General features: G+C 38.7%; 1 protein-coding gene across 1 annotated transcript in view; it reads left to right on the forward strand.

Annotated features, from left to right (window-relative positions):
• The window catches only part of LOC139727287 (E3 ubiquitin-protein ligase mind-bomb-like), a 25,773-nt gene continuing 13,347 nt past the window's right edge, over nucleotides 1-12,426 (forward strand). Inside the window, exons 1-12 of the mRNA XM_071638241.1 lie at nucleotides 1-244; nucleotides 1,123-1,300; nucleotides 2,351-2,457; nucleotides 3,711-3,908; nucleotides 4,826-4,938; nucleotides 5,890-5,997; nucleotides 6,774-6,843; nucleotides 7,690-7,694; nucleotides 7,936-8,092; nucleotides 9,047-9,240; nucleotides 9,899-10,047; nucleotides 11,560-11,716. Coding sequence (XP_071494342.1) covers nucleotides 1-244; nucleotides 1,123-1,300; nucleotides 2,351-2,457; nucleotides 3,711-3,908; nucleotides 4,826-4,938; nucleotides 5,890-5,997; nucleotides 6,774-6,843; nucleotides 7,690-7,694; nucleotides 7,936-8,092; nucleotides 9,047-9,240; nucleotides 9,899-10,047; nucleotides 11,560-11,716 — 1,680 coding nt within the window. The remainder of the gene's footprint in view (nucleotides 245-1,122; nucleotides 1,301-2,350; nucleotides 2,458-3,710; nucleotides 3,909-4,825; nucleotides 4,939-5,889; nucleotides 5,998-6,773; nucleotides 6,844-7,689; nucleotides 7,695-7,935; nucleotides 8,093-9,046; nucleotides 9,241-9,898; nucleotides 10,048-11,559; nucleotides 11,717-12,426) is intronic.

Here is a 12,426-nt window from a genome sequence, read left to right on the forward strand (position 1 = left end):
ATGGCGACGCTGCAAATAGGTCAGCGGGTCGTGCGCAGTGACATGTGGACCTGGCCGGACCAAGATGGTGGAAGTGGTCACGTGGGTACCGTAGTGTCACTTCCAGGACGTTCCATCCTTGAGGTGCTAGGGTCCGTTCCCCATGGATGGGTCAGAGTTCGATGGGACGTAGGTAACGGCAACAACTATCGCGCTGGCGGTTCCGAGAAATATGATCTGCTCCTTCTCGACAATGCTCCAGCTGGTGAGTCATTGGTATAAATACTTGTGTATACTAAAAAAACGGTTAAAATGTGTATTTTTATTTATCTTCTTTAGTATTATTATTATCATTATTATTATCATTATTATTATTATTATTATTATTATTATTATTATTATTATTTGCTGCTTAATAAGTTGGGGGTGATTGCAACCAGAAAGCTATATTTGCAATCGACCCTCTATTTTCAGCCATAGCAAATTCGTCATCCTGAAACCTTTGTGATTGAATTTGGCAATTCCATTGTAGTAAAGCCCCGTGGTAATCTTTATAGTTGTACTTGATTGTTTGATGAGGTTTAGTGGATTAGGATTGCCTTATTTGCAAAATTAAAGGGGCGGGGAGCACGCGTCCCCTCCCATTTTTTTCTTTTTATTCTTTTTTGTTACAAAATGAGGGGGGGGGGGGCGCTCGCCCGGTGCGCTCCCCCTTTATCCGCCACTGTCGACTGTGAGTATTATGTTGTCGCTTATTCTATAGTTCATTAATTATTATTATGCGGAAAATACGCGTATGTAATGCTAGATAAATCTATTTGTAATTATTCGTGAATTCGAAATACATGGTAAATGCTTGGTCCTGTATATACAAGTTTCCCCCTTTCCCTCTTATTAAGGTCAATATTTCTGAATTTCAATTGAAGCAGCTATTTTTACAATTCACATTTGGTTGGCTTTGGGAAGAATTCTTTGGTTTGGTTTGGTTTTCGTTTCATTTTCCATCTGATTTTTTTTTTTTTTTTTTGCTTTTGATATTCAAAACCAAAAGCTGTAGGGTTATCCATGTATTATTTCGTTACATAGTTAGTCAATTTAAAGCCGCTTTTTAAATAATTTTCTTGCCACGTAATCTATACCAAGGCGTGGTACACAGTACCATCACATGCGACCATTGTAGAGAACATCCTGTAGCTGGCATCAGGTGGAAGTGTAGCCACGAGAGCTGCCCGGACTACGATCTCTGCACGAAATGCTACATGACCAATGAGCATGACGTCACACACACGTTCATACGATTCGCCAGTCCCAACGAGACAGGGTAAGAAAATAAAGTGGAGATGGGAATATCCCCAACCTCCGTAATAACAAACTTCTCACATGTGTATGTGTACATATAATTTTTGCCTCCCTCGGTTTTTTTTTTTCTCAGTCGTATCATAGACAAACAATTTTATCGGTAATTTACAGGAATGTGTAATAATTTCACCAGTTCTTCAACTGTATTTGATGAGGACAAACTACTCATGGCATGCTTTCCAGAATAAGATGAAAATGACAAGATTTTGAAAATTACTTTATTTAGGTTATTTTGGCCGGCCCGGCAAAGAGCCCCATTGGGGCACCACAATCACTGTTACAAACTAAGATTCTTTACCCATTGAAGAGTCTTGGCAAGCTTGGTCAATCTTATAGCCACTTTTTTTCCTCCTTTTTTTTCAATAAAGAGTTGAAAATGTCAGAACTTATAAAAACTGGGTAATTTTGCATATTCGGGCCGAACCTATAAAGGGCCCATTATGTGGAACTCCCATTTTGTACCAAATATAAACCCAGTACGGCTGTATATGAAAGATTGTTCAAAATCAAGCCCCGGCCGGTTTTCCAGAAGAAGATAAAAATATAGGTATACAAAATCATGACAATTTGCTAATTTGAGGTATAAATTGTCCCCCACACACGGGGCACCCTTGACAAATCCAGCCACCAATTTTTAAGAAGAAGAAGAAACTGCAAAAAATAGAATAATACATGGCACCCTCCACCCCAAACTGACGGATGTCGGACGCCGGACGGTGAACGAGCGCAATAACTCACATTAGAACTCAGAATCGCGAAATACTTGGTAAAAAAATCACTGCTGGACCACGATTTGTAAAATGCGATTTAAAGTCTGGAACTTGACTATAATAACGTAATGTTGATATCCACTTAAGACGGCAGAAGAGAGAGAGAGAGAGAGAGAGAGAGAGAGAGAAATATATAGCATGGATATTACAAAACTCTTGGTTTTACACATTTATGAACAAAATATAATGAACGTGTGAAAACTTTTTTTTCTTGTCTTTACTAACTTTTTGCTCGTGACCAGGATCCAAGTGGGACCTCGAGTCGTAGAGGAGTTAAGAGTTGCCAAAGGCATATTTCCAGGGGCAACTGTAAAGCGCGGGAAAGACTGGCAGGGAGGAAACTCGGACGGTAGGTCAATGAACACTGCTTGGGACTGGTTGTAGGAAAAGGCCGTGTCACACCTTTCCGAGCAAGCTACCCGGACTTGTTGCGAGGAGGGATTATTTTTTCCAGCGGGCGGACAAGAATGTTTGCGACTTTCGTTCTTTTTTTCTTACCTACTAGACGCGTGCTACTTATCTTCTACTTGCGTGTATTCCATGTGATCTGTCTGAGAGCTTTGAAACCGATCCGTTTTCCGTTACGAGCAACTTACAGGTACTGAGAAGTACCTGCGTTGGAGTTGCTTGAGAGGTGCTGCCGGTAAGGGTCTCCTACTGGTGTTCTGCGTGTGCCTCTGCGAGCGAACCCCCACGACTCACTCGTAACAAGTTTTGAGCATGCTCGAGGTCTTGTCATACCGTATCTGGGGAAGCTTTGCGGCTTGACTTGCGGGGAAACAAATTTGCTACCCGGAGCTCTCCGCAGTTGGTCCGCACCTGACAGTACCTGGAGCGTATCTCGCCTGTAGTTGCCCGGAGGTGCGCACGCAAGTCCCATTTAATCGCAACCACGTTTTGAGCATGACCAAAACTCTTTCCGGGTGAGTCGCGGGGATGCCTTCACTGGGTGCATTCGAGCGCTCTAAAGCGAACCAAATCGAACTGAACCCCTCAGAAATTGTCCGGTATAATATGCTGGAAAATTTCCACACATAACAAGCCCGCGTAGCATGCCCGGAAAGGTGTGACAGGGCCTAAGTATGGTCGCGGGTAAAAATATTTGGGTGCGCACCTCCGGGCGACTACGGGTGAGATACGTGCTAGCTACTGTCATGTGCAGGTCATCTGCGGGGACCTCCGGGTAGTATTGTTCTTCACAAGTCACACGCAAGGCTTGCCCGGAAAGGTGTGACACGGCCTTAAAGACAATGCTGTACGTACTCATATACATACATAGGCACGCCCAAGGAGAGATTACTGCAGAATTTATTAGTGGCAACACACACATATACGCACACGCATGCACACGCGCGCGCGCACACACACACACACACACACATATGCATAATAATATGTATTAATACGTGTATATTACAATTTTATTTCTTTTCTTTTAAGTATAGGATGCGGTACATGTATTGGGTATGATTATTTTTGTTTTTCTTTGTCTTGTCTTTGTACCCGTGCATTCTACTGGTCACACTTCTTAATAATAATCATTGAATATTCACTTATCATTGTTGCTGCCATGGCTATATTGCTGTTATTGCCATTACTCAGGTGGACCGGGCAAAGAAGGCAAGGTCGTCGAAATCACGAACCATTCTGGCGTTCCTCGTTCCGCTGCACTAGTCCAGTGGGGCTCCACCAAGTCCACCAGCAAGCACCAAGTCGGCTGTAACGGCAAGATGGAACTATCCGTTGTCAAAAGTGGAGCCCCAGGACCAACCTTTTACCCCAGACACTTGCCGCACTTGGGTAAAATTGTCGACCCTATATACCTGTACTCGTTTTCAATTTAAATCAGAGCACTCCAATCCCTACTAACATTCTATTCTACTAGTAAAAACACTGGACCCGTAGATATTGACTTCTCCGTTGTATATAGCCAACACAACGAAAAGATAAGAAACAAAAGTTCATGCAACTCTTCGTGTCCGTCTATAAAGATTGTAAAATGGAAGGTCACGATTTAAAGCAATGCTTTTTAGATGTGCATGGATCCCCGGTGGAAATCTTAACAACCCCGAAATTAAACAGTCTGAGATAACGACGGTTTTTTACATCCGCCCATCCTCTATCGATTGTACCTGTTCGTAAAGCTTCATCTGTATCAAACTGAAACCAAATTCCATTCGCTTTTGGCCAATGTGCAAGGTACAAAGGCAGGTTAGGCAGCAGCATTTTGCTTGTTTGTTTGTTTGTTTATAATACCGCAAAGGCTTTCCCCCCATTATTTCGTGGGTCATCAAGGATAGATTTCATTCTCACTGAATTTGTCAATTATATCATCAGTTGTGGTCATAGTGGTAAAAACTCTATCGTCGTTATAATTGTTTGCTGGTGCCAATGTTTTTTCATGTTGGTAACATCAATCGTATGATCACTTTCTTTAGTTTCATCTGCATCGGTGTTGTTATTTCAGCTATGCTGTCGATATCATAAAAGCATTATAATTACTCAAACCGAAGCGATTTGGGGATTATTGGTAATGACATTCATCAGGGAATTCGAATATGAATTCAAATTAACTTCTATCTGTTACCGGATTACACGCCATGAAGATACAATGATGCGAAATAAAGTAAAAAGAAGGAGAAAATGAAAAACAAGATCAACTTGAAGCTCCTAAACTGATTTTTACCTGTCTCTGTGAAACTGGTTCTTCCTTGCAGGAAAGGGAGTTTGCCTCAAAGTTGGCGATTTCGTAGCGGTTACCCTGGATACTGAGGCGCTAGAGGCAATGCAGGTGGCTAGTGGGCTGCAGTGGACCGCCGAGATGAAAGGGGTGTGTGTCACACGACTCTTTCGTAGATTTGTTCTATAAGGTTAAAGACATTATTTTCCGTTTCCAGATGAAACAAAAACCTAGCTTTGGTGCTTCAGAATAGTTCTAAATAATTGTTAATTAGAGTTAGAAATAACCAATGTAAAATTTTTAATCAGAGTTGAATATTCAAAATATGTACAATAGTTGTAATGAAATTGTTTTTAAAATAAACCGACTACAGTTATGGTTTATTGCGAGAAAAATAATGACATCTCCGTATGTAAATTAGGCTTTATTACGAAATATTTATAATTATGGTAAGTTGTTTTGTCATACAACTGACCTGCACATATGCATCAAATGTGATAACCTGGAACGCTTTTATATCCTATATGTAGCGTAACCTTTTCAACCTTCCTAGCATATTTGGAAATCCAAGCAGCAGCATCAACAGCAGCAACAACAACAACAATAACAGCAACAGCATCAGCAACGACAACAACAATAACAGCAGCAACAATAACAACAACGGTAGCAGCAACAACAACAACAACAAGACCACAATTTGAATTTCCAGCACTTAAAAGACACTAAAAGAGTAAAACGCAATTGTTCATTCCCGGAGAGAGTATCCTGATACTTTCCAACCTTACCACGTAAAATGTGATATTGCATTGAACCCCCAAACAGAAAAGTTTATGAAAAAGACGGTGTTTTTTTTATACTTTGTGTTACGGTTATAGATAATGCAATCATTTTAGCATATTATTTGAATATTCCGTCACCAAATGCCAATTTCACCATGCACACACAAAAGTTGGTATGGATGTCTGAAAACTTACAGGCAATATAAAGCATTCAGAGCTGGCGTCAAACAAACTCTTGACTCATTATTTCCTAATGTGACCAGTGCCAAGTCTTTGTTTCATAAATTGTATTATTCTCTTCCAATCTACCCATGCTCCTCAGGTTTTTGGGAAAGTGACTAAAATCTCAAAGGTGGATTCACATGGGAATGTGCATGTTGTCTACGGTAGCAACAAATCGTTTGTCTTTCATCCAGAAGTTCTGAGCAAGGTGAGTCAATTCTCTGTCTCTCTGCATGTGTTCTTTCCTGTCGTATACTGTATATCTTATTGTGCAGCTATAGGGATCAGTTGTGACTAAGCGAATGTGGGAACCGAATTGTAACATTCAGAAATACGATGAAAAGAATACTTAGTAAGCTGATGATATAGTTCACAACATGAATAACTGCAAATTTATTGATTTCTATATCACAGAGACACGCAAACACACACAAAAAACCTCTATTCCTTTGGTAAAATGCACGTCGTCTCTCCTTTTTTAAAATCTTTTTTATTTCGTATAATGATAATACTAATACATACAATGAATAATGAAAAATATGTATATAAAAATAATGTATGTATATAAATATATAATTAAATATAGACCCCTATATATACGTATATATATATATATATATATATATATATATATATTACTAGTATATATATGATTGAATATAGCACCCTATGTATATATACATATATATATATATATATATACATAAATTATATAACATACATGCTTAACATCACTATGTATATATGTATATATATATCTTTTTTTGGGGGGGGGGGGGTGGGGGAGGGATCGCTTGTATTATCTGTTGTTAGACATAGTCTGTGAATTCTGAATTGTGAATTATGCATAGATTTTTATCATCTGTAAGTAAAAGAAGAAAAAACTGCGTTTGCTTATGTTCTCATCAAATCTCTGTGCTTTATTAGTTTTGCTTGTTCTTGAAATTTAGTTGTTGTTTCTTCCAATGATATACGTCAATCTAGATTCCAAATCTGGGCAAGGGGGATCGGGTCCGTGTGTTACCTGACCTCACCTACGTGAAGAACCAACACAGTTAATGAATAAAATGTGTATGGCTGTAGCTCACGGATGGGTGCTCCAATCATTGTGCGATGCTTTACAAAGTCCGATATGCATAGTCATATCGTGGTTGTTTTTATAATGCTTATATTTGTGGTAGAATGTGAGATTAATCCATGATATTATGTAATGCGAAGTACAAGCAACAAACGTAAAACTAAGAAGAAAAATGTGGGTTTTTTTTCGTTTGTTTGATATCTATTTTTGATATTCATTTCAGCCATGCTAAAAAGGGCTGCTTTTTACTTTGTGTTTAGCATGCAAATAAACCAACTTACCCTATATGATTCCTCAAATTTTCATTCTATTTTAAACAACCTTTATTAATTCATTGTACGATATTCCGGATGCACTGTTCTTGGCTAGTTGTGAGCGTTTGAAAGGAACCCATTTTCAAAATCATGATATTTACTCAAAGGCGCTTGATCTCGCGAACGGATTTCAGAATTATTTGTAAATGAGAAGTGCATGTTTGTATTTCACTGTAACGGAGGAGAGTGCATCTATTATATACATTGTACATTATTTTTGTCACCTTGATTTTCTTGAAAGAATTTGATTAACATATTGTCCAAATATTAACAGTCGGGTTCTTAGTAATTAATCGCATTTACATTTCATTTCATTTATTTATTTTATTTTCCATATTCAAGTAATTCATAATTGTATCAAAGTAACAATCATTTCGTACAAGCAGGTGAATATATATATATATATATATATATATATATATATCATTATAATGTTCTGCACGCATTTTTTTTTTCTTCTTTTCAGTGTAGTTAGTGACCCTGCACCGTCCCTGTCTCAATGGTGCAGGGAAAGTGACTGTTCCAATCTACTAGTATGCTGGAAACAACAACCAGTGCTGTTGTCTGAACAGTCAACCATCGGAGATGATCAAAGGATGATAAGTAAAAGTTTTCGCGACAGTCCCTTGGAACATATTGGTAAAATTGGTTTTTGGCAAGGTCTTTGACTACCTCGAAACGCATCAATTTCTTATAGCTGTATGATACGTGGTAGTTGCCCTCATTCATACGCGCGTATCTGTTGTTCTAACAGTGTCTCGGTCTGCAGGGAGAGGTTAGTGGAGTGGACATCCACAAGAACGCCCGAGTGAAGCTGGTGGGCATAGTGAATGAGCTGTCGTGGCACACGTGCACCCTCGAAATCCTGAAGAAGATCAGTCCGGACGCTCCTGCCTCGGACATCCTGCCAGGTTTGCTGCAAGGGAGAGGCTATAATAAGGGTTGGGATGCATGGAGGACGTTCATAGGGGTAGGGCGTTATAGGTTGGACGAGCCGCGATTACAAGGGGGTGTTTGGACTTTAAAGGGATGGTACAGTATTGGTGGAGATGAGAATTGGGCATTTAACTTTTTGCGAGATACCAAGAAAACATTTATGAAATAGTACAGAGCTTACCATTTTCAGAGGAATTCAAAGTTTATTCGATGAAAATCGGGTTTGGAATGACTGAAATATCCAAAAATAAAGTAAAACAAAGCGATCGTAATACAGTGTGGGTCCCACACTTTTTAGAATCGCTCTGTTTTGGATATCTCAGCCATTTAAAAACCAATTTTCATCAAATAAACGTTGAATTCCTCATGGAATTACATGCTCTTTCATACACTATATTTCATAAGAGGTTTCTCATCATCTCACTCAAAAATGTTAGAAAGCTGAAATTAGGTCTTAACCAAAACTATGCAATCCCTTTAATATACGGGGGATATTACACCACGGTGTTCTTCTGGGAAATTGTCTATCTTAGAAAGGCAATGGAGTTACGAGTACGTCCTGGATGATATCACTGCATATTAATGCCGGCATAAATGTCATCAATTTGCTTGTAAATTCTGAAGAAGGAAAGACGAATAAGAAGGAGGAGGAGAAGTGGAAAAGAAAAATGATCGCTCAGGTCACTCAGATCATGATATGATTAGGATTGTCTGCCAGTATCAATCATACGCTATCCTGATTTATCGTTGTTGGTTTTTTTCTTCTGAATGGAAACATCCCGTTGTATTGTGCGCAAGACAAATCATGGATAATATATTGAACTGCAGCTCAAAATTAGGAAAGAAACAGAAATCACTGTCATTTTTAACGTTTATTGAATTGTCGTAATAAAACCTAAGCCCTGTGATAACCCGTGTTCTTTTGTTAGGCCTGGATGACGCTGAGGTGTTCACGAAAGCCCTTATGTCGTTGCTGGGAATACATGCAGATGATGAGTCGGACTCCTCGTCGAGCCCCTCGTCGGACGATTCGGGGGACAAAAAGGACGAGGAATTCATGGAAGTGGCCAAAGCCGGCAAAGTCGAACGTGTCGTGGAAATCATCACTGAATCCCCAGATAGGGTTAGCTAACCACACTAGCACCCCTTCCCAACCCTCCTCCATTGATATAATATATGTATATATATATATATATACAAACACACACGCACGCACATACAACCTCACACACACACACACACACACACACATATACACATTTCAATAACGTTCATGTGGTCTCGAGGGTCAGCAGTTATTGAATATCAACGGGCTATAGGCTAAAATAGGACCCTGTTCGCCATAGAGCCTTCCTGCACCTCAGTGAATGTGTATGAGTTACTAGTACTACTTCTACTACCAATGACTACTTCGACTACTACTATTGCCACTACTTCTACTGTACTATCACTACTACATGCTGTAAAGACTATACTATTGATAATACTTTTACATCTTTAACATCTCCAGCTCCTCCTCCTTCCTACCTTCAACAATATTCAATTCAGCTAAACCAGAGTCATGCTAATAAATCTACTCTATTACTTCTGTAACTATCACTGAGTACAATGTGCTATCTTTATATTGTGATCTGTGCCATCAAAGTATGTATGGACTTTATACAAAAATATGAAGTGAAATCAAACTTGTCTGTCAAACTACGGTTAACTAAAGCATGCTCAACGTAGTGAGTTAAAGTTGTTTAACGTTCGCTGTTTTCCTGCGCGTCGCTCTCTTTAAGGTCAATCACAAAGTGAATGGAAAGACCGCCCTCCATCGTGCAGCAGTGCAGGGGCACATTGATGTTGTCATGGCACTTGTGGAAGCGGGAGCAGATGTCAATGCTACAGACAGTTCTGGAAATACTCCTGTAATGTTTGCTGCTGAAGGGTAAGGCTCTAGCTTAATCCTAACAATAATCTCTGTGTTCTAGAATCATAAACATGTCCAGATAAAAGCAAAGTCTCTCTCTCTCTCTCTATCTATTTATAATATGCGTATATATATTATATCATAATGTATATACATTGTGTCTGATTGCTACGACACAATATATTCATACTAGAAGGAATCGCACAAAAAAAAAACCCACAAATGATCATCGAAGTTTGTGTTTGTGTATCGCTTTATTTTCATCCGTAATCGTAGCTGCCTTTTTCAAACTTTGTGGTCTTTAGGTTGGTCCTCACCCTGACTGAAATTGGCCCTCTTCTTGAATTTTTCCCAAAGTACAACCTCATACATGTATAGACGTAATCTATCAAACATAATATGTTTCTTCCGGTTTCAGTTTAATTTTATTTCCGTTTTTTCCATGAAAATCATATATAAATATATGATAGCTGTATGATCAACAATCTACATTACATCTGTCTACGTCTTTAACCCTTTCCGTACTTAATTCTCAAATCCCCATTGACTTATTACATACGACACCAGGTTCCGATCGGGAACGGGTTGAGCATGAGGAAGACTATTTGTGTGCTGAAATCGTATGGGCATTAATACCAACACATGCAGTCTCAATTTATGTTCCATATAAATGTTCTTCTCGCTTTAATTTCCGACTGTGACTGACTTTTTTTTTAAATTCCGTTTTTCTTCGTCTCTTGTTCTTTTCTTCATCTCTTAGTCCTTTCTGCTCTTGTCTTTCTGCTTAAAGTCTGATTTTTGTCTCTAGTCTATCCAGCTCGTGTCGTGTGTGGTCCAAAATCTGAGCTTTGTGGCAATCTTAGTTTGTTCTTTGATCTCCTTGACAATACACAATCAAAGAAGAGGACATTTGTTATGTATGAACTCTCGCAAATTTTACAGCTTTCAGAACGATTCTTTCTGTTCAAAGTCAATCGAATTGAAACAAAATATCGAACTTGTCTAATTGGTTAGTTTCCCGGACAAGCCCCCCAAATTCCTTACGACACACTTCAGACGAGAAAGAATCGCACTGACCATCAAAGGCAATTTATTATGTAAGGTACTTTCCCTATCAAATGTTTTCTGCAAAGTAAAGCAAAAAGGTAGAATTTCAACAATTACAAAATAAAGATGGCAATGAGACGTGTCAACTCTTCGGGATAATCTTCAATGATAATTTTACCCGAGACAAAAAACAAAACAAAACAAAACAAAACAAAACAAAACAAAAACAAAAACAAAACAGCGGTTTTTTGTTTGTTTGTTTGTTTGTTTGTTGCTTTTTAATAATCTTGGCTGTTTATACTGTGACTTACAGACGATGATAAGCATGGCTTAATTTAAAAAGGTCTAAAATATAAAGGACCAGGTGGTCCCCTGGATTCTTAACTGCTGATGGTGGACTCTTCAGGGGAGGACAAGGTTGCAGTTTCTCACTTTCTCGTTGATGATGTTTCTCCATTCGTTTTTTTCTCTCTCTCTCTGTAGGGATGAACCAGCAGTTGTCAAGTATCTTGTAGGAAAGGGGGCAGATGTGAATCAAGGAAATAAAAACGGTCGCAGAGCTGCTCATCATGCCGCCTACAAGGGTTTGGCCGACTGCATGCGAATCCTCATCAATAGCGGCTGTGACGTCAATCTTCAGGTGAAATATTAACGCGTCAGTTCTTAGTCCGCTCATGTCACACGTCTGACCTCAACAGGCCAACAGGACAGTGAAAAATATACCATAGTGGACTCCCGTTATAACGAAGTCCTCGATACCGGAAAATGTCATTCGTTATATCATAATTTCGTAATAACTGAACAATAAACAATAAAAAACAAAGCGTGGATATTGTTCCGGCATGATTTTTTTTTTTACATCGTTGTAACCGAAATATCGTTCTTACTGTGTTCGTTATAACGGGAGTGCACTGTACTTCACACCCGATCGAAATGTTTTGTAAGATATATGCATTATGATTTATGATACTTGTAATCACAATGAAGACAGTATTCATATGTCTCAGTTTGATGGAGCAGTTAAGTCAAATAAAAGTATATATGAAACAATCTGAAACAGGATTCGATACCAGTAGCAAACTTCGACCTATTGATCAGATTAATGTCATGAAAAACGATACATCAAAATGCCAGTAATAGAACGATTGAAAGGGTATTGATGAATATATTACATAAACATTTAATGAACAGGAGCATTACCGCAACATTCGCAAGTGAGAGAAATATATATGTTATTGTATATATATATATATATATATATTTTTTTTTTTTTTTTAATGCTTTTCCCAACGTATAGTCTAAGTCCCAATGTAACATCTCAAATACTACGGGTTATCATCCTCACCTTCA

This window comes from Diadema antillarum, unplaced genomic scaffold (genome assembly GCF_040938485.1).
Source record: "Diadema antillarum isolate AM-2024a unplaced genomic scaffold, OU_Dant_1.0 seq00000124_RagTag, whole genome shotgun sequence".
In the NCBI taxonomy this organism is placed as follows: Eukaryota; Metazoa; Echinodermata; class Echinoidea; order Diadematoida; family Diadematidae; genus Diadema; species Diadema antillarum.